The sequence below is a fragment of the Amborella trichopoda genome, chromosome 12 (assembly GCF_054954075.1).
Source record: "Amborella trichopoda isolate Santa Cruz 75 chromosome 12, AtrichopodaSantaCruz75HAP2 v2.0, whole genome shotgun sequence".
NCBI lineage: Eukaryota > Viridiplantae > Streptophyta > Magnoliopsida > Amborellales > Amborellaceae > Amborella > Amborella trichopoda.
In genome coordinates this window covers 10,403,064-10,426,030 of record NC_142347.1, presented here as the reverse complement: position 1 = coordinate 10,426,030, position 22,967 = coordinate 10,403,064, and the positions used below count along the sequence as shown (strand labels likewise).

Here is a 22,967-nt window from a genome sequence, read left to right as displayed (position 1 = left end):
ATTGGCTTTGCACATGAGGTAAATATTGGGCAAGACCTTGCCCCTCTTCTGAAGATTATCAATTGTGAGACATTTACCTTGAAAGGCTACCTAAAAAAAACTTGAACGTTCACAGGAATAGGCCACTTTCATATTAAACCAAGTGCGCTATCAATCTAAAGAACTATATCCCAAAAGAGAAGTCTATAAGCGGACTTCACTGAAAACACTCCATCTATTTCGGACTCCCAGATAATCTCGTCCTCAAAAGAGGGAGAAATATAAACATTGTTAAGGCGATGCAGCAGGGCTTGTAGTTGCGAAATGGTGGAATCTGGAAGTCTGTTGTATATGTAGCTAATGTTCCATCCCGAAGAAGTAGTAGAAGCCAAATCCGAGATTGTCGCAACAGATGAAGCAGCTTTAGCAAAGAGATCAGGGAATGAGGAACACAATGGTTCATCATCTAGCCACTTATTGAACCAAAAGTAAGTGCAGTCCCCATTGCCAATTAACGACCTCATATTGCCTGAGACAATTCTTTTGCAGCTAAAGATATATTTCCACATTTGTGAAGTATGATGTCCACCTCTGCCTTTCTTGATTGAGTGGGATATGCAATCAAAGTCATATTTGGCCATCAGAACTTATTTCCAATGACAGTAAGAATTTTGAAAATTTTCCACCACCACTTGGACAAAAGTGCCAAGTTCATAAGTTTCATGTTACGGATACCCAGACCTCCAGATTTGACAGGTGTACAAACTCTGCTCCAATTCACTAAATGGAATTTTTGCGGGTTTTCATCCACATTCCCTCATATAAAATTTCGCATATTTCTTTCAATAATCTGAATGACTTCCCAGAGCATTTGCAAGATGGAAATCAAATAAATGGGCTGATTTGAGTAGGAGGATTTAACCAAGTGACACGGCCACCCAAAGACCAAGTTTTAGACTTCCATAAATCCAACTTAACTTGATATTTATGAATTAGAGGATCCCAAGCTGCTCCCATGAGCTTTTTGTCAGAGATGGAAACCCCAAATTAGGTCAAAGGGAATTTATCAACTTTATAGCCCAAAATAGTAGCAAGAGTACCTACGACGCCATTAGAGCAAGAAATACCCACAATCGACATTTCATGAAAGTTGACATTGAGGCCTAGAACTGGCTGGCTGTAAAAGAGAAAGGTACTCAAGTTTTTGATCTGCTCACGACTTGCATCATAGAAAATCAGAGTATCGTCTGCATAGTGGAGATGGGAGAGAACTGGCCCAGCATGGGAGACCTTAAAGCCTGAAATAAAGTTAGCCCTCACAATATTTTTAAGCATCAAACTAAAGCCTTTAACGACTAGGGTAAAAAGAAAAGGACATAGGGGATCTCCCTGTCTAATTCCCCTGGTGGCATTGAAGAATCCTTTGGGGCTGCCATTAATGAGGACCGAGAAATGAGCTCAAGAGAGACACCCCAAAATCCAGGATATTCATCTTGCTCCAAATTCCATTCTTCTCATAATCTCTTGTAGGATTTGCCATTCAACTCGGTCAATTGCCTTCTCCATATCCAATTTGATTACTACTTCTGACAGTTCAGCAACCTTCCTTGAGTGAATGCATTCTTGCGCAATAAGCAGGATGTCCGTAATCATGCGATCTCTGATAAAAGCAGATTGCTCACCAAAGACCACATAAGGAATAACTCGCTTTAGTCTCTCGGCTAAGACTTCCGCAATAATTTTGTAAAGACTGGACAAAAGACTTATGGGTCTAATCATGTGATTTTTTCATAGATGGAAACAATATATTTAAAATTTATTGTTAAAGGGAGATTCGGTAAGTTTTGGTATTTTTTATTGTTAAAATTTTTGGACCACTTCTCTTGTGTGAGAATCAGTCCAGTTCACTTAACGAGATCACCGATCCATCAATCTGTACTGTCCAATTCATCAGTCTAGATCACTGATTCATCAATATGTAATGTCCCATTACCAATCTAGATCACCAATCCGTTAATCTATACTGAATTTCTGAAAGGCCAATTACCTTAGTTGTTCCGATTTTTAAAACACTGGCTTTAAAAATTTATAAATGAGAGTATATTTTACTTTGAGAATGTCGGTGGCAACACTAAATCGCAACCAATTCGACGGCTAAGTGCCAAATAGATAATTAGAATGGTTGTAATTGATTTATTGATTATTGATATTTCCCAATAGTAAATTTTAATTTATAATTATAAATTAGACTCACTTATATTTACTAAGTACATTTTAAAGAATTTTACCTTTTAATGTTAAATATTAAAATGAAAAATTTCTAATTATTATTTAAAATTAAAATATCATATCAAATTCGTATTTTTTGAATAAATACTAGAAAATAACATGCTATTGGGAAAAATTATTCCCTCAAGGCCTTTCACAAAATTGGAAAAAAAAAAAATATATTTATAAGTAATCATTTTAGTAGTGTGTTTTTAGGAAAATAAATTTCCATAACTAAAAGTGGTTTAGAAAAAAATGACTAAATTTCGTCTTGAGCAATATATTTTTACTTAATTGAAATTAGAAATTCTCTCAATACCATATTACGGATTCTAATTCAACCTAATGTTTAAGTAAAATTTTGAATTTTAAAAGTACAATACAAATGCAGACAAGAAACATGAGGAAGATAAGACTTGAGAAAAATGAAGAAAAAAAAGAAAAGAGAAAAAGGAAACATGAATAAGATGAGAATTGAGGAAAATAAAATGTGCAATTGCTGTGAGTCGGGGTTATTGATTGAAGCATCAGGAGAAAGAGAAGGTTACTGCGTGCTCTGATACCATAAATAAACTTTAGAGAGAGGAATTTCTGAAAAATAATTGTGCCCTCACAACATTATGGCAATAATGGTGATACAATGGTACAATATATATTTTCTTGTCTTGTTACATATAATATACACTTTCCTATCTTGTCACATTCTCTCAAAAAAAAAATTTCTACTGTGGCCTTTTTAAAAACTTAAATTGTTGGATTCTATTTCTATTACTTTCAGCCATGTCCTTTTAAGCCTACACCTTGTTCTTTTTTAGCCTTCTACTTAAACTAACTCACACCTCCTAACATACTGCAATATCTAGCCCATAAAGTCTACATTCTCTGTGTATTTGTTTCAAATGTTATCCTTCTTGTCTTGTCACTCATCCATCTCAATGTCCCCATCTTTGCTACACTCATCGAATGGGTATGTTGTTTCTTAACCTCTCAATATTCTGGCCCATAAATAATAACTTCTTTTTCTTAACATTCATCTCTATGATGGAGCTCTCCCTCTGTCTCTTCTCCCTCGTTCTACTACCTTTCCTCCCTCTGTATCTGGTGCTTCTCTCCTCCCTTGCTATCCATTTGTAGCTGCTTTCTGCTATTTTTGTCCTCTCTATTTTTTGGTCTGAGACCGTTCTTATGGAAAAGTCTAGATGTCACTCCCTTCCTTTTCGTAATAGCTATAGTGTTTTTTCTAGGCCTTCTAAAGCTTCTGAAGGAGTCCTTCATGGACTATCCTCGCATCATAGGGTCAGTGGCCTTAATGGGTCTTGAAGCTCTGGTTCATCTAGAATCTCTAAGACTTGCAATGGAGGTGGCTCTGTCCTCAAGAATGCTTGTAGATCTGATGGCTTTAGTTCTTCTTCCACTCCCAAAAACTTGAAAGAAGTTTGCTTTGGGACTGGTCCCTCCTCCCCATGGTCCTCAAGAACGTACTTGGAATTGTTCCTTAACCTGCAGGGTTATCCCAAATCACAGAGTCTTGATTATCTTCGATAACCTTGAGGATTTGGCTAAGGTTCTCAAGCAGTAATTTTGGATGTTCAAAAGAGTTCTTATGGTGGTGGAAAAGAGTGCTTATGATGGTGGAACGATGTTCAATTAAAGCTAATCTGTCTCTTATTTGACAACTGATAGTAGAAGGTTCTGGGTATTCCCATCCATGCCTGGACTAAGGATGTCTTTAGCCTCATTGCTCAGCCATGCGGTAATTTGGTGGAGATTGACTGGTTTACTTTAGCAGGCCCTTCCTTGGGGACTTTTAGAATAAAATTTCAGCTTCTTCCTGGCCGAAAAATCCCGGAATGCATCCTACTCAAAGTCACTGATGATTTCTTCAACGTTACTATCGAAGTCGAGCAAAGCAATTCTCCTGCACCTTTGCATTGTGCCATTTTGGCCTCTTCGTCTACGAACGCCAATGGTGGTCGGAATTTCCCTCGACCTATGCTTTTCGATGACCTAATTGCTACTGCCAAGGTCAAAGAACTAGTGGAAGGTGGTTTCTAAAAAAAAGGAGGCTAGACCTCCCAAATCCGACCTTCCTCATTTGAAAACTTTTCGAAAAGAGTGGAAAGGAAGACAGTTGGCCCTTCCTCTGTGAGACCAGGCATCATGAAGGAACATGGGCATTTAATGTAGGTTCTAAGTCAAATTCAAACTTGACCAGACCGTTTCAATGTGGTGGCCTGTCTGGGTCCATGCATGTTAGACCACTGTTCCAATGGTCCTCCTTTGCAGTAGTGAATCATCAAATATACAAGTCTTGGTGCCCTCGAAGACTCTACCTTTGGTGGCTACTTCCCATGCATCATTTGTTACTATGCCCCTTAGATCTGCTTTCTAAAAGGTGCCATCCTCTACTGATTATAGGACGATTGTTGATTTCCATCTGACGGTCCCGGACCTTAATATGAAATCAAAATGGTTAGATGATAGAGGTGATGGGGCCCCAATCTCTTCGTCTTCGGGGAAGAATACAAAGAGTCATCATGAGGAGAAGACGGGAAGGGATATTGACCTCGACCCGAATCCTCAACAGTCAGATTGTGTCGATCCCTTGAGGAGATCACCATCTACCGAGGATCTGACGACGGTTGTTGTTCTTCTTGAAAAGGTCAATCTCATTGAAAAGGTTGCTTCTAACCCTTCCCTACCACCTTTAAACCAAGACCTTCAACTGTTGCCCTATTGGCCTCCATCTTTGCTTTGCCCTTGCCCAGGTTTTGGTTCCTTCTGGCTTCTGTGGGCTCTCTTCTCTATTTTCTCAGTGTTGCTTTTGATAAGAAAAAGTATTTCCTTTGCTTTGGCTCTCACTATGGCTCCCTTGGTGACTATCTTGGACATTGTCAAAGATAGAGATATTGTGTTGTCGAAACTGGATAATGCTTTGCAATGTCCGTCACTAATTGGGAATACGACCATCATTGGGAGAGACTGGCCTTCAAGGAACCCTCCATGAGGGCCACCCAGAAGCACAAGGAGAAGGGTCTCATATTGGTTATGATCCCGTATATCCCCATGGCTGCTCTCCTTTTGGAGATTGAGTCTTCAAACTCGTCTGAAGAAAACCTGCCACCGGAGGATCTGAACTGGTCTATCAAAGCTCATAAAAGGAGAATTGTCAATGAACGTGTTGCTAAGCTCTTGGAATTGATGAAGGTTTCGTTCAAATGAGAGATTAGGTTGGTAGAGGAGACGATTGCCTTGGCAGATATTCAAGCCCCAAGACCATGGAGGCGAATGAGTCGTCTTCAAAAGGAGGTTGTAGATCTTACTGTATGGTTGAGGTTTAACCCCCTCACTTCTTGTGCCAGGGGTTCCACAAGAAGGGGGAAGGGCTTTCGTCCCCAATGATCATCCTATCATGGAATATACATAAGCTTGGGAGTGTCAGAAGGAGAAGGGTGCTACGTTGACGAGTTCATAGATGTAGGCCTAATATTGTAGTTTTGCAGGAGACCAAGCTCACGAATTTTGACTTATCTTTTTTTAGATCTTTTTGGGGATCTAGCCCTATTGAATATTTTTTTATTGCTTCTTGTGGCCTTTTTGGAGGCCTTTTGACTCTCTGAGACCCCTCTGTATTTTCGGGACTTTTGTTCCATTCCTCTTTTTGTGACATTTCTGTTACTTTTACTTGCCTTGATGGTTTTGTATGGTGCATGGCAAGTAAAATGTAATCGAGGAAAAAAAGGAATTTTTATCATCTATCTCAATTATCACGTCATGTGGGACCCCTTGATGTGGTGCCGGTGATTTCAATCTGGTTAGGGGTCCCCATGAAGTGTCTACTCCTTTTGCTATTAACCGCCAAATGCTTTTTTTTTATGCTTTTATTAACTCTCATGGTTTGTTTGATTGTGAAGAGGTGGGCACCAATTTTACTTGATCGAATAACTCCACCATTAACCCAAAAATGTCCAAGCTGGACAGTTTTCTGGTTATGGAGGGCTGCGATAAGTGGTTCCCTAGATCCTTGGCTAAGGTTGTTCCTCAGCTTGCCTTAGATCATGCCCCTATTGTGCTGGACTCTCTTGAGGTGTCTTTTGCACCCCTCCCTTTCGTTTTGAACTTATGTAGTTAGAGGAGAAATCCTTAACTCCCGTAGTGAGAAACACCTGAGATGTCAGCCTGGGCATTGTGGCTGGAACGTGAGATTGAAAAATTCCCTACCGAGTACTTGAGTATGCCACTTGTCAATGGGAGATCCCCCAGATCTTTGTGGGACTACTCATTCAAAGAGCCATATTCAAATTAGATGGGTGGAAAGTAAGATTCTTGTCTATTGTAAGTAGACATGTTCTCATTAAAGTCACTCTTTCTAACGTCCCTATTTTTTTTTTTCTCTATTTCAGGCTCCTGCTTCTGTCATTCACACGGTTGAATCTCTTATATGACACTTTCTATGGAGCGGATCACAATCGAACAAGAAATTCCATTTCCTAAGTTATGCTTCGGTTTGTTTTCGCAAAAAGGAAGGGGGTCTAGGCATCTGGAAGCAGTGAATGAATCATTGCTTACCAATGGTGGTAGAGGCTATCCAATAATAGGGATCCAAGGGTTATCTTTGGTAAGTATGGTAGGGACCCTAATGGCTTTATTACAATATGTTGCACAAGACTAACCAACCTATCGCCTGTTTGGAGGGGGATTAAAGGAATTAGACCTTTATTCCTGGCCTACTCAAGGATTTTAGTGGGTGATGGAGCCCATACACGTTTCTGGCATGCCAATTGACAGGGCGAGTATCCACTGAAGCTATTATATCCTGATCTCTATAGCAGATCGATGCAAAAACAAGAGGTTCTTACCAATATGATTTCCTTCTCTGGGGAGCAGCAGGTCTGGAATGTCAAGATCAATATTCGAACGGTTAATGGTATTGTTGTTGATCAGTTTCAGACCTTACTTGCCTCGCTTTATGCCTTTTTCTTTTACCCCTGGAAGCTAGATAGGATCATCTGGTCCCTAAAATCGGGTGGTGTTTTCTTGACTAGATCCCTCTACCAGGCGATCAATAGGGACCGTAGACAGGCCTTTAGTGGCTAAGTTTTGGAATTGTAAATTGCCACATAGAGTCAAAACCTTTTTATGGTTGCTTGGCTTAAAAAGACTTCTCATCATTGATCGAATGAGAAGAATGAGAATATTCCTCACCAATGTTTGTTTGCTATGTAAAAGTGATGAAGAATCAATTAACCATCTTTGCATCCACTGTTCTTTTGTTTCAGTCTTATGGAACTGGCTGATGGCTAGTGCCAATTGGATTGGCCCGAGACACATGGAGACCCATGCCTTGCTACAACAAATATGAACTCCTCCTTTCTCTGCCTTGGGAGTTAAGCTGCGGAGGATCTCTGTCGTAGCTACTTTATGGAACTTGTGGAGGGAGTGACATTTGAGAACCTTTGAAGGGCGCAGTAGAGATTTGCCTTCCTTCCTTGCAATTGTACAACGATCCATAGTCACATGGGCCTATTCCTATATTTCCCTTTAAGCAGTGCCCATGGATCTTTCCTTCACTCATTACTCTCACATACTACTCTTCAAACAAATATGTCCTTCCATGCGTTTCGTTTGGAAAGCACCACCTGTTGGATGGGTCAAACTTAATTTTGACAGCAGTGTGAAGGGTCAGACTGCTAGATATGGAGGCCTTCTTTGAGACCATTTGGGCTCAATTATTTGGACTTATTTAGGGAAGCTTCATCCTTACGAAGTTAGTGAAGTCGAACTATGTGCCTTGAAAATGGGGGTATCTTCATTTCTTAAGATGATCATTGAAGGTGACTCGGCAAATGTGATTTCTTGGTACTCCTATCAGGACTCTACCCCTTGGCTGCTATGTGGTCTCATGGATGAAATGCTTCTTATGCTTAGGGTTTTTTATGTCACTTTTTGACACGTTGTTCGTGGTTTTAACTCTATGGTGGATTGCTTGGCCAATGATGCTACGTCTTGACTGACCTTGTTTTCTCTCCTTTCCTTCTCCCCTCTCTTCTTTTGTCTATGTTTTTCTCTGTTTTTTTTTCTCTTTGTATTCCTTTCATTATCTTAATGAAGCTCGCACTTGCTCGAAACAAAATAAAATATTCTGCCCCATAAAGCAAATAGTCTCACAATTGTCCTATATAATTTCCGCTTCAGCTTCATTAGTATGTGGTGATCATATACATATATGCACTTCACCTACCCAGCTCTAATTCTATGTGTGACATCTTCCTCAATCTCTCAAATTTCATGGATTATTGACCCTAAGTTATCCAAAAAAAGTATATTTATTAAGATGAATTATTTAATATTGTATTCACGTAATTGATTTAATTTCAAAATACTCATCAAAAGACATTTGATTATGAGTTGGAATAATTGAAAATGTGTAAAATATTAAAGGGTGTAAGGTTGCAACCTTAAACAATCCAATTAAGGTGCACCTCCAAATTTTATCATATGTATTTTTGGTAAAAAAAATTCTTAGGATTATCTCAAAATCTATCTTCATATATAAAATTTTAAACTCCAAAAATCGTTAAAATCAAGTAGATCTATAAACATATGAAAATCTTGAAAATGGACGGTCTAGATAATGTGTTGCAAGATGCACTATTTCTGAGATTTACAATCTTTTTTTTTTTTTTTTCCATATGCATATATCTTGATGTTGAGATAATCAATTAGAGGGTTTTTCAACATTAAAACAACCTTTTCTTATGGATTTTTGAGGTACATCTTTAATTCTACATTTTAAGGTTGCAACCTTGTATAAACTTTTTTCAATGTTAAATAATGCTTATCTCATGGGTAGTTTGATAAATTTCCCTTATTTTTATTTTCCCACTCTTCTGTAATGAATACATGTTTTAATATGGCTTTTATTTGGGACAAAAATCATATAAGGTGTCAACTCTTTACTATAGAAATCAAGTACACCTCAAAAACGTGCCGAAAATTTTTTTCTAAAGAAAAAATCCTTCAATAGATCATTTTTATTTTGAGATTTAAGATAAAAATAAAGTAAATTTTCTGAAAAATTGTGCATCTTGTAGTATATTATTTAGGGGGAAAGGTTTTTGTACTTCACCTACAACATAGAAGATCTATGCTTCCCCTACCATCCAGCCATCCAATTTTGATCAAGTGAGCCACTCACCGTTTGATCCTAGATCCGACGCCTCAGAGTATTTTAGTTTTAATTTTTTAATACAAATTGTATGAATATGAAATTTGGTACGTGCCATCTTCTCATTGGGGTGAACCTATTAAAATTTTTTTTTGATAAAATATAATGACTAAAATATACCTTGAAACTTTCAGGGGTATTTTAGTTATTTTATTGTATTGAGAATATTTTTTTATATTTTTTACAAGTGCGAGTTTAATAGAGGATTAAACGACCAAAATTTGGTGTCAAAATGTTTACATAAAAAAATTAAAAATAAAATAGCGTAGAGACATGACATTATGATTGGGGCCATCTTAGCCTTCCATTCAGAATGCACGGTTGGATGAGGGGAAGCATATAAGTTTATGTTGCAGGAGAAGCATAGAAAACTTACCCTTATTTAGGCCGTCTATCTTCAAGATTTTCAACTATTTATTGATTTGCTATCGATACTAGTATTTGAGCTTTAAATTTTATAATTAAAATGAAAATAAATTATGAGATTTTTGAAAAAAAATTGCATCTTTTAGAAAGGTCTCAAATGACCCTTGCAACTCCTCAAACAATATTTAAGCAGGGGCTGGGGTCGTGGTGGTAGCATCCTAATGACCACATTGTGGTTTTCATTCCCAACACTAATATCACGTTACTAACACCTTCAAAAAGCTAATTCCTAATCTACTAGAAAAACGGTTACGGACTGTCTTCCCCTCTGAATTACCCAAAAAACAACTCCTCAAACAATATTCCAATAAAATAAGGACCCGGTTTCTAGGCGGCCAAGCCGAATAGGTAGAAATGTGGGCCTACTAATATATCTATTTTGGAGATTGATTTTTGGACTTAATTTTTAAGGACATGTAATTTCAAACTTGGAGATTATGAATATAAAAAAATAAAAAAATTTAAAAAACTATAAATAATAATTACAATAAAAAAATATTTAGATAGTTAGTTTCCATTGTTTTTAGATGGAACACGCACACATCTTCAAGGTGGGTGCTTCATACTTTTTTGGACCGCATATGCGGTCATGCCGTCCAGCCCTCATGAAACAATTTTCCAAAAAATAAACTTACGAACAAAAAGCTGCACATTTCGTGATTATTTTAGCCTCCCATCGGTCTGGCAGTGGACTAGGTCTTAGGGCCTCGCCGGGCCTGGCCCAGTCCACCGGGGCGTTAAAAAAGTAGGGTGTTGGCCCAAGATGCGGCCACTGAAGGGCCGATCTGGGGAATTTGCCACCATGGCTTGAGGGCTTGGCCAGGTCTAGGCTAGGGCCGTGGTAGGGCTGGGCGGATTCAACCTGACCCAGCTCCTGGACCTGTTCGGCCCGATCAGGCTCAGCCCATATTGGACTAGCTCAGGGCCCGGCCCGTGTCCTTCCTAAACCTAACTTTAAACCCTAAAAAACAGTCTTTTCAGTTTGAGAGCTCGAATCGCTCAATTGAAACGGGAGCATAATGCAGAGGTTTGCAGTCTGGCGATGGCGAGGTTTAATTAGGGTTAGGAAATGTACATCTTCTGGAACTCCGTCTCTTTCCTATCACTTTCGGTTGCCTTCTAACAAAGGTCTCTGCGCACAACCTTCCCTATCATGTGTTCATGGATCAATTCCCTTCTTCCATCTTCATTACCCCTTCTCCACCAATTCCCGAAACCTAGAACCAACAAACGAAGCGATACAAGCATTGGTCTCCAAAATCAACAAAAATGGCGTGGATTCCATGGAGAAAACCTTGGAGGAAGCCAAGCTCATGCTTAAAGGTAGGGCTTTGGATTTTCTTTTCTCATGCATAGATAATTCTATATTGGTTGTTAAGGTTTTCGAGTGGGTCAGTTCACAATCCGATATCAAACTAGAGAAAACCCATTTCGATGTCACCATTAATAGTGCAGGGAAATTGAAGGATTTCGAGACTCTTCTGAGATTGCTTAACCTGAGGTTTGAGCGCGGAATCCTCAACACACATCATACGTTCAAATTTTGCAGAGCTTGGAGTGATGACTTCTCGATACTTAAAGAAGTGATGAAGGTTTTTGATAAAATCAGTTTCAGGTTTGGGAAAAAGAATTGTTATGACATGTTGATTGCTTCCTTGTCCATGTCTGAGCACTTCACTGCTGCAAAATTCGTTCTCGAAACAATGTTAAGCGTTCAGTGTAAACCATCAGGCTGCACTCTCCATCCAATTATAGTTGCTTATGTAAAAAATGGGAAAATTAATGAGGTTTATGAGCTCTTTGAATTTGCTAAAACCAGGCAGATAACTCTAGATATAGAGTGTTATAATGCTTTTATGGATTATCTATGTAAACAAAGTAAGCTCAAAGAGGCAGCTGATTTTCTTAGTGATATGCTTTCTCTTTCTACATGTAAACCAGATGCTAGAATGTATAACTCATTGATATCAGCAGCTTGTAGGGTTGGAAGGGAGGATGGTGCTGTCTCCCTTCTTGATAGGATGAGGAATGAGGGGCTCAAGCCCCAATTTGGTACTTACACTTGCATTCTTCGAATGTTTATGGGACAAGGAAAATGGGAAAAAGTGTATAGACTTTTGAACAAGGTCAGAGGGATTGATCCAGTGTCTGATTATTGGAATTATATGTTTGTAATTGAGAGGCTTAAGAAGGATGGGAAACGAGAAGATGCAATTTACCTAGCATTAGAGGCAAAGTCCATGGGGTTAATTCTTGATAAGCGAGTGACTCGAGAGCTTTTAAATGAGAAACTGTGATGAGGTAAGATTTGTAAGGATGAATACGTTTTGGCTATTGATTGTTGAATATGTAAAACCAAGAAATTTTCTTATTGATATATTTGTGGGGGAGCCGTCTTTTGAGTAAATTTCAGAGTTATGGATTACAATCACGAGAAAAAGTCATTTTTTTGAGGTTTTTTGTGTTCGTAATACACGACCTCTTTCCTGTTTTCTTTATTTGATGGGTGAGATGGATTTGAACCCATGGTTATGATAAAAGTCCGAGAACTTAGTTCTCAGAGTAGCATGAAAAGAAAGATGGACAGCAGGGGAATAGCTGCTATAAATAGAAAGGGAATTTTCTTGAACCTAAGACAAGGATAACATGAAGAGCATGTAAGTTATGCTGAACCAACAGAATGATATCTTAGCTCATAGAACATGCCTATAGGCACTTCAAGGAGGTATGAACAAAACTAAGGCATGCAGACTGTATAGCATTGCAAGGAAAGCTTTTGAGGCTTTTGTCTCAGTGACTGACATCTTAGAGCAAGATGTCCTATAAATGAGGATTGTTCTAATCCAAATTTCTTTTGGGTTTGTGACTCCAGAGCATTGAATGAAGTGACTAATCAGTTATGCAGGTCTGTTTGTCAATCTCAATCTGAAGCTAATTTTATCTGTTGATGATACTGTTATTGTCCGGTAGTACTCCTTTCTATGATGCATGTTCAGAGCATGTATGAACTTGTTTAGCTCATTGTTTCTTGTTTTTTTTCTAGTTTACTTAATACGTATCATCATTCGATACTCCCTTGGGAACATTTTCTCAACAGAAGAAAATTTCAATCTAAGATGGTTGAGAGAAGGCCCTCCTTTTTAGATTTGAATGGTTAATATTTAAATTTGCATGCTCTAGGGAGCTACTTTTAGCCGAACCACCCTATCCTTTTAAATGTATGTCTTTCTTCTTTTTTTAAAGTGGTTCAAAAATTATGATTTTGCAGTAATTTGATCCCTCAACCTCTTGTTGAGAGGGCACACTGTCTAACCAAGATGCTATTGTAAGCTTGTTGTAAGAAGGAGGTTATGACATCTAGATATTTTTATGCATTTTGAGGGATTCAAAAAAGTTGTCCATGGGTTGGTGACCCCTAAACCTCCTAGAAAGAGTCCACAACGTCTAACCGAGGTGCCATTTGAATGGTAGAGTTAACAGAAAGTATTTTATACAAATATAAAGTAGAGTTTTTCTTTCTTTTTTTATTTTTTGAACACGAGCTAGACTCGGGTGAATTACTTGGACTTGTCCAAGTAACTCACCTTTGCCCATGGGTGAGTACCCTGTCCGAGTCAAACCTTAGTTACCCAAATTCATATAATTTGCAAGGATTAGCTCCTTTAAGCCATTAGTTGGACTACAAGGGCTTGTCATTGTTCTGAACCATCCAATTCCTTCATTCAAGTGGAAGGTCCCCAGCTAGGTTCGTGTTATACAAGAATTTCTGTAATGCTGGAAACACTTTAGGCCCCAATTGGGTAAATCCCATTTTCTAGGAGGTTGCTTTCCAGTTTGGCATGCTACTATTGAAGGTGCAACTTCTCTTTCTTTTTATTTTTTTATTTTTTCTTTTTAATTTTTTGTTTTTTGGGGTAACTGACTATGCAACTTCAAGAATGAAACTCCCAAAAATACTGCCCCGAGGCCCTGTTTTTGCCTTAGGGATAAAAGAAAAAGCCTCTGTGATCACTATCACCACAAACATGGATGGTGTTCCACTTGTTGAGACCCATTGAAGAGTGCTTAATTTCATGATTTCTCATAAAGACAACTAAAGATAAGGCTCGGATATGGTTATCAAGACATCTGAATGGGACATTAAACAGGAAGACACATCACATTGATGTCTTTGATTAACTTTTTCTGACTCTCATTTTGTACAATGAACATTTTGATAAGGCCACTAGGCAAGCATGTAGCTTTTCACAATATTCAGTCCATAGGAAGTCTTGTGTGAGACTTGCAAGTTCTTTAATTGTTCTGTAGGCAATGAGAAACACCGAAGAAGCACATTGGTGATAGAATGCCTTGGATAAGGGTAAGAAGGCCAAACATATGCTGATTTGACATCTCACCTTTTTAAGTGATTTTTAACAAGAACCAGGAGTACTTCAAAGTAGGCTTTCCTAGTTACTCCCCAGAATAGAAGACCAAGGTATCGCCAGGTTCCCTCCTTGCATATGGTTAAGTCACTTGATGAGATTCGTGTGCAATGCTGACTTTTCTTATGAAAGTAGATCCAAGGCTCATTGATGTTGGAGCAATAGCTAGAAGCTTTACAAGGAGAAGGGGGTATATGACTTTGATAAATTGAACGTCTGAATGCAAAAAGACCATGGTGCACTACTATTCAGCATGAGTCAAAGGATTGCTGCAATGCCATGCCTGTTTCTGTTTTTTGCTTATTCAGAAAGGAACCGTTGAAAGATGGTCTTCTTTCCTGAGATTCCATATATTGGAATTCATTAGCTGAGGCGGAAAATTTTGTTTTCCTTTATGAGTTACTTTATTGATTTGATTCAGTTGGTATGAGCAAACAAATTTGAAACTTCTAATTGAAACTCCCAGATTTTTTGGTAATATCACTTTGATGCAATATTCCCCTCGACAATTCTTATGATTGATTTGTCAAGCTGTTTGGCATTGGTTACATTTCCTGGATGAACTATCTTCCTCAACGCCCCTTGTGCTTTAAGATATGTTTTGGCAGGAGAGATTTACATCAAATGGTCGTCCTTTTAATAAGTTTGTAAATTAACTTGTTAAGCGTTGGAGAGAATCACTTGAAATGTATATAGATATGGTCGGTGATGTCCACTCTACAAAGATTATGTGACATCAAAAACATTTTGCATGACTTTCTTAGATGCGATACTACCCTACAGGCATTTCTTAATGGAAAAAGTATATATAGAGCCGAGGCTCTAAACAATCAAATTAGGTTGTACCTCAAAAATTTCATTTGGAAACATTGTTTTGATGCCTAAATATCTTCAAATTCATCATCTCGACATCAAGATGCATGGACATGAGAAAAAAATGGATTTCAAGTTATGGAAATAGTGCATCTTGTAATGCATTTTTGGATCGTCACTTTTCAAAATTTTCAAGTTTTCATAGATCTACTTGATCTACACTATGTTTTAAGCTTTACATTTAATAATTCGATATGTAAATATATTTTAAGGCTATTACAAAGATTTCTAGTATTAAAACTACATTTCTCAACACTATTTGAAGGTGGGCTTTACTTTGATTGCTTAGAGGTCAGGCGGCCCAGCCCAGTTAGCCCAGCCGTAAAAGATTAGGGTTTGGTCAACAAGATGTGGTTCGAGAGCCAGGCTATAGTGCCTTTAGGGTAAGGGCTACACAAGGCTGACCTAGCCCAGTCCTTTTCTTAGTGCTTTTATCTTTTTCATTTTTTTCCTTGGATTGTATTTAAATCGGCCTGGCCCGGCCCAGCTGTGATAGAGCTAGGAGTGGCCTGGGCTAGGGATTATTTGACTTAGTTTGAGTCAACCTTGTAGAGATTTGGTCCAGGCTTGGCCCTGGCCTGGCCCCTTGGCAACGCTAGGTGCCCTGTGCTAATTGTTTTGTAGGTTTATTTAAGTGAACTCTAATATATGGAATCATGCTGGACAATCCATGGAATTTGGCTATGACAGAGATCCACAGTCTTAGGCTCTTAGCCATGGTTTGTTGTTTCCTGTCGCTCTAAGATGATCCTTTCCAAATAAAATTCTAGCCCAAAACCTTCTATTACTTGGCCAGATTGAGTGGTCGGCATCTAATCAATTCGTATAGAATTTGGCCTAAGAGAACTAGGGGTTTATTCCTTGAATTGAGAGTTGGTTTAATGAAATTGGGTTATATTTGAATAGTCACATTTTTTTAAAAAATGTAGAATATGATCAAGGACTTAATGTTTGATATGTTAGTGAAATATAAATCTTAAACGAAAAGGTGACAGAAGATACTGTTTTTCAACTAACAACAATACGGCACCCTATTATTTCGTAGATAAATTACAGTTTGAGCCTAGAAATTTGACATGGCTTAGTTCTCACCATCTGATTTGAATGGAGCATGAAGACTTCTACTTCATCATTATCTTCCTTGAATTCTTCCTTTTCTTCTCTTGTGGGAGGAGAAGGATCACTCTTATGCCTTACGTAAAACTGTTGCATGCTCAACTTTGGGGTTATGTCAATCATGGAGGGCAAAGTAGCTAAGCTAGGGTATTTACGAATTGGTTCTTTTCCATAGTCATTGAAAGCTTATTTGCTTGAAGCAGTTCATCATATTTCCACCTCCTCTTGATAGTGTCGAAGATTTTTGTCTCTAATCTTCCACTTACCTTGCTCCCTTCCACTTCTCTTGCTCCCAGCTTACCTTACGATGAGTAGAGAATTGTCGACGTCTCATAATTGTTAAATTCATATTTTGCAAGCGTTTTCAAGACTAGCCATTAAATCTTTGTAGTAAGCTATGTTATTTGTGCACGGAAAATTCAGCCTTATGGTAGTTGGCATCATAACCTTTTCGAGTGAGTATAGAATAACATCGAGACCAGTGCCATATTTATTCTTAGCTCCATCAAAGTATGATTCCCACGTTGGATCTTCGATAACAGAGAGTTCCTCATTATGTGGGTTTGTATTTGTCGGCATACTGCTAGTAAGATGTGCTTAGCTAAGTGGTTGACAATTGTTTTCCCCTTGATTGATTTTAAGTAACATGCTCAATATCAAACTCACTTAAAAGCATCTTCCACTTGGCTAGGCGTTCATTAAGGACTGGTTTTTCTAGAAGGTACTTGAGTGGATCCATCTTTGTTGCAAGCTAGATGAAATGAGATAGGGCATAATGTCTCAATTTTGTGTAGCCGATAAGTGTTGAGCAATGCTTTTCCACATCAAAGTACCGTATTTCATAATCAACTATAGTTTTATTTATACAATATATAGTTTTCTCTTTTCCTTGTTCATCATACTACCCCAACGTAAACCCCATTGCTAATTAATTAGGGAAAATTACAAAAAACACCCTAAAATGGACTATCTATGCAACTTACCCCCACCAATCTTTTCTCTCACTTTTTTCCCCCAAGCAACCTTTCCTCGCAAATAACCCCCCAACCCAAAAGTAGCATGAAATAAGACTAAACTACCCTTGTTTGTTTTCACACGACTTTCTCTCTCCTGTTTTCACACGCGCTCTGGCAGTACAAACACACGCTACGGCATTCTGAATGTATGCTCCGGCAATGCAGATTTGAGCCACAACGCTCCGGCATTATGAAAACTCGCTCCAATAGTGCAAAGACGCGCTTCGGTATTCCGCTCCAGCAATGAAGTCTATGGAGCCACAACGCTCCAGCAATGGAGGACCGCGCTCTGGCATTCTGAATGTGCGCTTCGGCATTGCAGGTCTGAGCCACAACGCTCCGGCATTATGAGAACGCGCTCCGCTAGTACGCTACGTAGGACCCGCGAATTGATTTGGTTTGTACGAGAAGGGCATTTCTATCTAAAAAATAATAACTTTTTACCTTTAAGGGTTTTAACGAGGAAAGGTTGTTTTGGGGAAAAAAGTGAGAGAAAAGATTGGGGTGGGGGTAAGTTGCACAGATGGTCCATTTTAGGGTATTTTTTGTAATTTCTCCTATTAATTACAACTAGATATAAAAACCGAGGTTTATTGGAATCAAGGGGGGGGGGGGGGGGGGGGGGGCAGTGGTGTATATTTATTTAGTTGGTGGTTAAATGGTGCACATTTCTCTGCCTATTGAAATTAACCTTTGTAGGGCTTGAAGCCTTCCTTGCAGTCCTCTAATTTCTCAAATGTTTTTGGGTGGTGGCATCTTAGTGATAGCCCTAATCTTAGTTGGGTCTATTTTAGTGCTTCATAAGCTTATTGTAAAACCTAGTAGTTTTTGGATCTAACTCAAAGCAACTTTTTTGGAGATTTAGCTTGAGTGGGTGTTCTTGGAGTCAATCAAATACTATTTTTAGGTTAATAAGATAATCACCCCTAGTTTTGGTATGCATTAAGTTATGAAAGATAGTGGTCATGGCCCTTTAATAAATTGCCCCAAAATTTTTGAGTCCGAAATAAAAGGTAGACAATGTGATCTAGCCAAATATTGTAAAAAAATTTCTTTATTTTCTTTTAAGTGTACTAGCTACAACACTAACAATATCCACAAACTACAACTTTAATTCATAAGATAAAACTCTAATACTATTTAGGATACTTTGTTCATCTAAAATCACGATAGATACAATACATAAGAACGAATAAAAAAACATGAAATCATAAACTACTAAAATACCTTGCCAAGGATTACCTCTCAAGGACTTAATATACCCATTTTGGATCTCCAACACTCATAATGCACACAATCGAGGTAATTTTCTTAGCTCGACCATACTCCATACCTACTTATCCATACTCCATGGCTACCCATGCTCCTTAGCTAGACCATACTCCACACCCATCCATACTCCATACCTATCTACACCCCCCCCTTTACCTTGACCACTCATTGAGGAGGCTTGCGCAACGGGGTTCATCCCGACAATCACCTTTGACAAGTCTCCGAGATATTTAGGTTGTGTGCCTAGTACATTTTCCCCCCCGCAGCCAGTATTGCCTCCAAGGGGAGGTGACAACGAAGGGTCGCCAAATTTATTGAATGGTCATCTCGTCCTTAGCCTAGCCTACCTAGCCAACATAATCTAGCCTAGCACGATGAGCCCATATAGCCTATCCTATCTAGCCTCCCTCACACCCAACCAAGCCTCACATTCGAAGTTTTCAAAACTGAAGAGAAAAGCCCAAGGGTCTATACAACCCGAACTATACTAGTGCGCATAGATCCGAAGAGAGTACCGAGCCAAGGATCACGAAGGCATCGACTCCAAACTGCATTGACAGACGGCTGGAGGGATTTTCACGGCTGTGTTAGAGCGCCGAAATCTTAGAGGGCTACTTGCCCGGATGCATCCGACATCCCCTCACGAGGTAAGCCTGACCTTGTTCCTTTCTTTTGTTGGTTCGAACTGCTCATCACACCACCCACCCATCCTTTCTTTTGTTGGTTCGAACATTCTTTTGTTGGTATAGGGTCCTTTTTTATTCTTTCGATATTTGTCTACCCCTTGACCCTGGCTTAATAATATAGTGTGTGTGTGTATGTGTATGTATAAACTTGCCCTTTAGCGTTTTTCTTAGTATTTTTATATTTTTCTAAGTTTTGATTGTTTCTATTACATTGCCAAGTTTATAACATGATCGTTTTTTAATAAGTTAAGGGGCGAAGTGGAAGATGTTCTACACATAATTAGAGCTCGGCGGGGGAAGTGGACATGCCTAATTAGATTTTTATGCGATCACCATATACTAATGAAGCTGAAGAGCAAGTTCTATAGGATAGCGGTGCGATCGGCTTTGCTCTACGGGGCAGAATGTTGCGCAGACAAAAAATAATATACCCATAAAATGAGCATAACAGAGATGAAGATGTTGAGATGGATGAGTGGCAAGACAAGAAGGGATAGAATTCAAAATGAATCCATTCAGGAGAATTTAGGTGTGGAACCAATAGGCAATAAGATAAGATAGAATAAACTTAGGTGAGGTGGCCATGTGTGGCACTGTCCAAGTACAACATCTGTTAGGACGAGTTAGTGCAAATGGAAGGACTGAAAAGGGCAAGGGGTAGGCCCAAAAGGACGTGGTTGAAAGTAGTCTAAAAAGACATGGCGACTTTTGGGGTATGACTTTTAATATAACAGAATGAAGGACCGGGATTTTTGTAGCCAACCCCAATTAATTGGAAAAATGCTATAATAATGATAATATATAGGAAAAGTCTTAAAATTGCCTATATGATAAAATGAATAGTATTTCACCCAGCCACAAACTTCTTATGTCCCTAGCGGTTTATTGAACGGACCCTCAACAGACGGAGCAGTGTCTATGATGCTTCCGCATGAATTTTTTACCGTCACAGACCTAGCATGTTCGTGGCATTCATTTCATCCACACCGTTTGAACTTTTTTGGACATTGATGAGCCTATAGGAGAAATCAATGTAGCATTTTCCCTATAAGCGTTGTGTTATATATATATATATATATATATATATATATATATATATATATATATATATATATATATATATATATATATATATATATATATATATATATATATATATATATATATATATATATATATATATATATATATATATATATATATATATATATATATATATATATATATATATATATAGGCAATGATCTAATGCAAATGTTGTACCATAGTATAATACAACCACACTTCTAGAAGACCATGTTTGTGGTATTTGTATGACCCAAAATTTTGCACACACTCACTCTTCATTTCAATAATCAATCACAAAAAAAAAGTTCAATTTGAACCCTAGATATGGTCAAAATGAGTCCTCTCCAACAACAAATCTAGACCATTCATTTGGTGAATTTTAAGATCTTCGCCTTTACGAACTCAAAATCATTCCTTTTTTGGTAATATTTTTCATCTAATGATAATAAAGACATCTAAAACAAATGGAAAAGAAAAAAATCCTTGTAAGGCCTAGATCTAAGCATCTTATCAAAATGGACAGTCTATGTTAATTGGGCTAAAAAAATACTTTCTAAGTTGCGTTTTTTATTTTTTTCTTTTTTGTGATTGTTCATTAGAATGAAAAGAGTGTATATTTTAAATTTTGGATCAAACCAATGGCACTAATATGGTTTTTGAAGATTGTTGCATTATATTATTAACAACTGTTGCACGAAAATATTACCATATATATGTATATATATATGGAATATATGGGATTAGCCAACTAGCTTATATGAACATATGAGCCCAACGTCCCAGATTGAATCTGGGCCGATATGACGATCACGGATGTCCGATAATGCTTGAATTTTATTTTTTTTCTACAAATCCAAATAACTTGAAATTTTAGACGTGTGTTCTTCTCATCAAGGCACACCTAATAAACATATAAAAAAAATTATTTGAGAAAAACAAAATGATCAAAATACCCCCCAAAACCTTTCAAGGGTAATTTGGTAAATTTATTTCATGTAAAATATTTTTTTGAAAATTTTCAAAAATTCAACCTATTTTTTATCAACACACACCTAAAATTTCAAGTTATTTGGATTTGTAGAAAAAAACCTAAAATTCAAACACTACCGGATTTTTTCCCATATATATATATATATATATATATATATATATATATATATATATATATATATATATATATATATATATATATATATATATATATATATATATATATATATGTGTTTACAATGCAAAATCAGAGAGATCTTCAGAAGAATATCCCTCGAATCTAAGCATCACAAACTAATTTTAAGAAAAGTGATAGAGAATGTGGGGAAAATCGAATTATGATCTGAAGTCAGATTCTCTCAAAAACAAGCGGATATGTTCTCAGATCAGTGGCAGCGCCGGCATTGAACCGAATATGAAACATGAAGTAGGAGCAAATAAAACTAATCTAATCTAATTAAAACGAAATAGAAGCAGAAAAGGAAGCAAGGAAGAGTAAAGAAGTATACCAAATTGGGCCAGATGGCCTAGGACTCCTGAGCCTTCAAGGGCTCGCCCGTATCAGAACGGGTGTCCTCTTATTTTTCTTTTTTCAGGTTTTGACCAAGCCTTGGCTTGGTTGAATGGCGTTCTTGATTTAAAGGTTGCTTAAAAATAGGGTTTTCTTAGGTCTAGGTTTTTGTCTCAGCGCTTACTCCTTTGGCCTACATGTCCCACCTTTTTTCTAAGGTCTCACCCCTCTTAGGCACGCTAGTTTATTTATCTTAAAGACCTAATATGGCTGTAGATCAGAAACTATGGGATTTGCTAGGTGTAGAATGCATAGCTACTAAAACCATGGGTGTGGAATGGATAACTACCAAAAACTGGGGATTTGCTAGATGTAAAATGGGTAACTTCTAAACACTACAAGATTGGCTAAGTGTGGTTCCATATGGGTCGAGACTCAGCTCACTGACACGAGTGTTACGGATTTGTGAGGGAGCACTGTGACGGTGTCTCTCGGACTGATCAGGTTCTCTAGATTTAGGTCGAGCTAGAGCCATAGGATTGGACCTTGCTCTGCTTTGATCCTGGGTCATGACTCCTAGACTTAGGGGGAGACCTAGACTCGACAACTTAAGAAAGACCTAATCTGACTTTAGGGGTAAAACCCTAACTAAGATCTAGGCTAGGACTAGACTATATGAAACCTACTAGACTTGATGGGTTTTGGTTTAAACCGTGAACTAGGGTAAACCTAGTCTAGCTCTAGAGGCAACTCTATGGTTAGACCTATGCTAGAACCTAGACTAAAATCTAGACTAGATGGGTACGAGTCTCGGCTCGGACCCAGGGTGGGCCTAGGTTCGGACTTGGGTGTTAACCTGGTTCGAACCTTTACTGGGCTTGGTGCAAGTTTAGGCTTGGACCAAGAGTGTTTTGAAGATCAGATCGAGTGTGGACCCAAACTAGATCAAGGTTGAGTTAGGCATGAGCCCTATTTCGAACCAAAAGGGGGGCCTAGGTTCGAACTTGGGTGTGAACGTGGTTCAGACCTGAGCTAGGCTGGGTACAAGCCTAGACTTAGACCTAGAGAGTTTTGAAACTCAGACCAGGTGTGGACCCGGACTGGATCAAA

The 22,967-nt window shown here is 38.1% G+C and overlaps 1 protein-coding gene across 2 annotated transcripts; it reads left to right on the top strand.

Annotated features, from left to right (window-relative positions):
• The first annotated feature begins 11,041 nt into the window (after window positions 1-11,041).
• LOC18431799 (pentatricopeptide repeat-containing protein At5g15010, mitochondrial) lies at window positions 11,042-12,805 on the top strand. 2 transcript variants are annotated; one of them, XM_020665740.2, is made up of 2 exons: window positions 11,042-11,224; window positions 11,357-12,805. In XM_020665740.2, the coding sequence occupies exons 1-2, from the start codon at window positions 11,185-11,187 to the stop codon at window positions 12,196-12,198; spliced, it is 882 nt and encodes a 293-aa protein (XP_020521399.2). In that variant the 5' UTR covers window positions 11,042-11,184; the 3' UTR covers window positions 12,199-12,805. The 2 variants fall into 2 exon arrangements, with proteins under 2 accessions (XP_020521399.2, XP_020521400.1); XM_020665741.2 differs by having other exon boundaries at window positions 11,352-12,805.
• Window positions 12,806-22,967: the final 10,162 nt, after the last annotated feature.